The sequence below is a fragment of the Acanthisitta chloris genome, unplaced genomic scaffold (assembly GCF_000695815.1).
Source record: "Acanthisitta chloris isolate BGI_N310 unplaced genomic scaffold, ASM69581v1 scaffold26052, whole genome shotgun sequence".
Taxonomy (NCBI): Eukaryota; Metazoa; Chordata; class Aves; order Passeriformes; family Acanthisittidae; genus Acanthisitta; species Acanthisitta chloris.
In genome coordinates, this window is record NW_008661444.1 from 424 (window position 1) to 2,848 (window position 2,425).

Below are 2,425 nucleotides of genomic sequence, written 5' to 3' on the forward strand. Positions count from 1 at the left end.
CAGGCACTGGACGGGGATCTCTATGAGCGTCTCCGAGAGCACTTGTCAGTTGCCAGCAGGACTGAGGTAGAGACCTGCAGAGCCACACGGGACTGGTTCCAGGGTGTTGCAGAGGCATCTGCACGGGTAACAGCACCATCCTGGGAGCTGGGTGGGAAAGGAGGGGACAGGTGAGCCCCCCAGCCCCACACAACTCCCTTGCTGCAGGTGTGCCGGGAGCAGGACCTCCTTCTCTTCCTACAGGACCACCCTGCTTTCACCCTGGGCCCCGAGCAGCGCTTCCAGCTCAGGGTGGAGGAGGTAGGTGGGGGAGGGACACATCACAGCAAGCTGAGGGAAGGGTGAGGAGGGATGCCATCCAGAGGGATTTTGACAGGCTTGAGAGGTGGGCTGATGCCAGCCTCATGGAATTCAGCAAGGCAAAGTTCAGGGTCCTGCACCTGGGTCAGGGCAATCCCAGACACACCTCTAGGATGGGGGAGAAGTCATGGAGAGCAGCCCTGGGAGAAGGAATTGGGGGTGATGGTCGGTGACAAACCCCCATGAGCTGAGTGTGAGCTCACAGCTCAGAAACAAACCCAGCCCTGGGCTGCAGCCAGAGGAGTGTGGCAGCAGGTGAGAGAGGGGATTCTCCCCCTCTGCTCTGCTGAGACCCACCTGGAGTCCTGCACACAGCTCTGGTGTTCCCAACATCAGAATGACATGGAACTGTTGGAGCAAGGCCAGAGGAGGACACAAAGCTGATTAGAGCACTGGAGCACCTTCCCTATGAGGACAGGCTGAGAGAGTTGGGGCTGTTGAGCCTGGAGAAGAGAAGGTTGTATGGAGACCTCAGAGCAACCTGCCAGGAGCTGAAGGGGCTCCAGGGAAGCTGCAGAGGGACTCTTGGTTAGGAACTGCAGGGACAGGACATGGAGGAATGGTGAGAAATTGAAAGAGGGAAATTTAGATTAGATGTTGGGCAGAGGTTTTCCCTGAGAGGGTGGTGAGACAGTGGCTCAGGTTGCCCAGGGAGGCTGTGGCTGCCCCAACCCTGGCAGTGTTCACAGCCAGGTTGGCTAAAGCCTTGAGCAACCTATTCTGGTGGGAGGTGTCCCTGCCCAGGGCTAGATGATCTCTAAGGTCCATTCCAACCCCTTAACATCCTATGATAGTATGAAAGATGTTTCACTTGCCCAGGTGTGCCTGCTGCCACCAGAGGATGACTGGGGCAGTCTGGAGAAAGAGGCACGGCGCTGGGCCACACGGGTGGCTCGTGACCGCAAGAACAAAGCACACGGCGAGGAGGTGAGTGTCACCAGGGGCTCGAGGAGGGGTTTTCCCTGCCTGTCCATGGCTCCAACCACCCTCTGACCTGTGGGTACCCTCTCAGGTGCTGCAGAGGCTGGAGGCCAGGGCGGGGGCGGGGGCAGGGGCCAGAAGCGGCTGCCGTGGAGCGGCAGATGGAAGAAGCAAGGGAGAACATTCGGAAGGCAGAGGTGGGTCCCCCAGGCAGGGGAGTTGGGGTGGCTTCAAGGTCTGTCACCCCCAGGATCATACAATCATCAAGGCTGGAAGAGACCTTCAAGTCCAACTGTTAACCTGGCACTCCACTGTAAAGTCAGGATGGGACACGCAGGGATGGGAAGGTGTGGCGGCTGGGATGTGTCCCTGGGGATGTGTCGCTGGGGATGTGTCCTTGGGGATTCTCTGCCACTGTGGCCATCATGCTGGGTACAGGGGTGATGGGGTTCTCCAGGCTGTCCCCCTACCCCATAGGTGTCCCCTTGGACCCTAACACTGTGTGTGTCCCCAGGTCAGCCGAGTGAAGGCTGAGGCACGGCTGGCACTGCTGCGGGCAGCAGGGCTGGATGTGGACACTTGGCTGGCTGGGGCCATGGGGGGGACAGGCGAGGAGACCCCCACGGGGCTGGATCCAGCAGAGTTCGATGACTATGAGGACAGTGATGAGCCAGATGAGGACAATGAGCCTGGCCCTGCTGCTCGCACCTACCCCTACACTTGCCGGGTCATCTTTGGGTACCAGGTACAGCTCCAGGTCCTGTCCCTCACCCTGCCTGCCTGGGGATGGCACCTCAGCCTCCTGACACCTTGTCCCTTTCCCCTGTAGGGCTGCCAGGCAGATGAGCTGTCCATCACCCAGGGCGAGGAGCTGGAGATCATCGAGGATGGGGATGCAGAGGAGTGGGTGAAGGTGGGAGCAAGCCGAGCCCCTATCCATGCTAGGGGACACCTGGAGTTCCCCAGGCTGTCCCTGCTCCAGGGCTTGGGATGTTCACATGGTTTCTCCCCCTCAGGCTCGGAACAAGGCAGGCCAGGTTGGTTATGTCCCTGAAAAGTACCTGCTCTCCTTGGGGTGTGAGCCAGGGGCCGGGCTGGGCCCCCCAGGACCTTCTGCGTTGCACCGGCAGCTCTCCAGCATCAT

At 60.1% G+C, this 2,425-nt stretch overlaps 1 protein-coding gene across 1 annotated transcript in view; it reads left to right on the forward strand.

Moving 5' to 3' along the window:
- Positions 1–2,425, forward strand: part of LOC103797999 (FCH and double SH3 domains protein 1-like) — a gene marked incomplete at its 5' end in the record, with an annotated part of 3,627 nt that overhangs the window by 367 nt on the left and 835 nt on the right. The window contains 8 exon segments of the mRNA XM_009070241.1: positions 4–126; positions 208–300; positions 1,180–1,287; positions 1,373–1,396; positions 1,398–1,478; positions 1,796–2,026; positions 2,111–2,194; positions 2,298–2,423. Of these exon segments, the coding sequence (XP_009068489.1) occupies positions 4–126; positions 208–300; positions 1,180–1,287; positions 1,373–1,396; positions 1,398–1,478; positions 1,796–2,026; positions 2,111–2,194; positions 2,298–2,423 (870 nt within the window).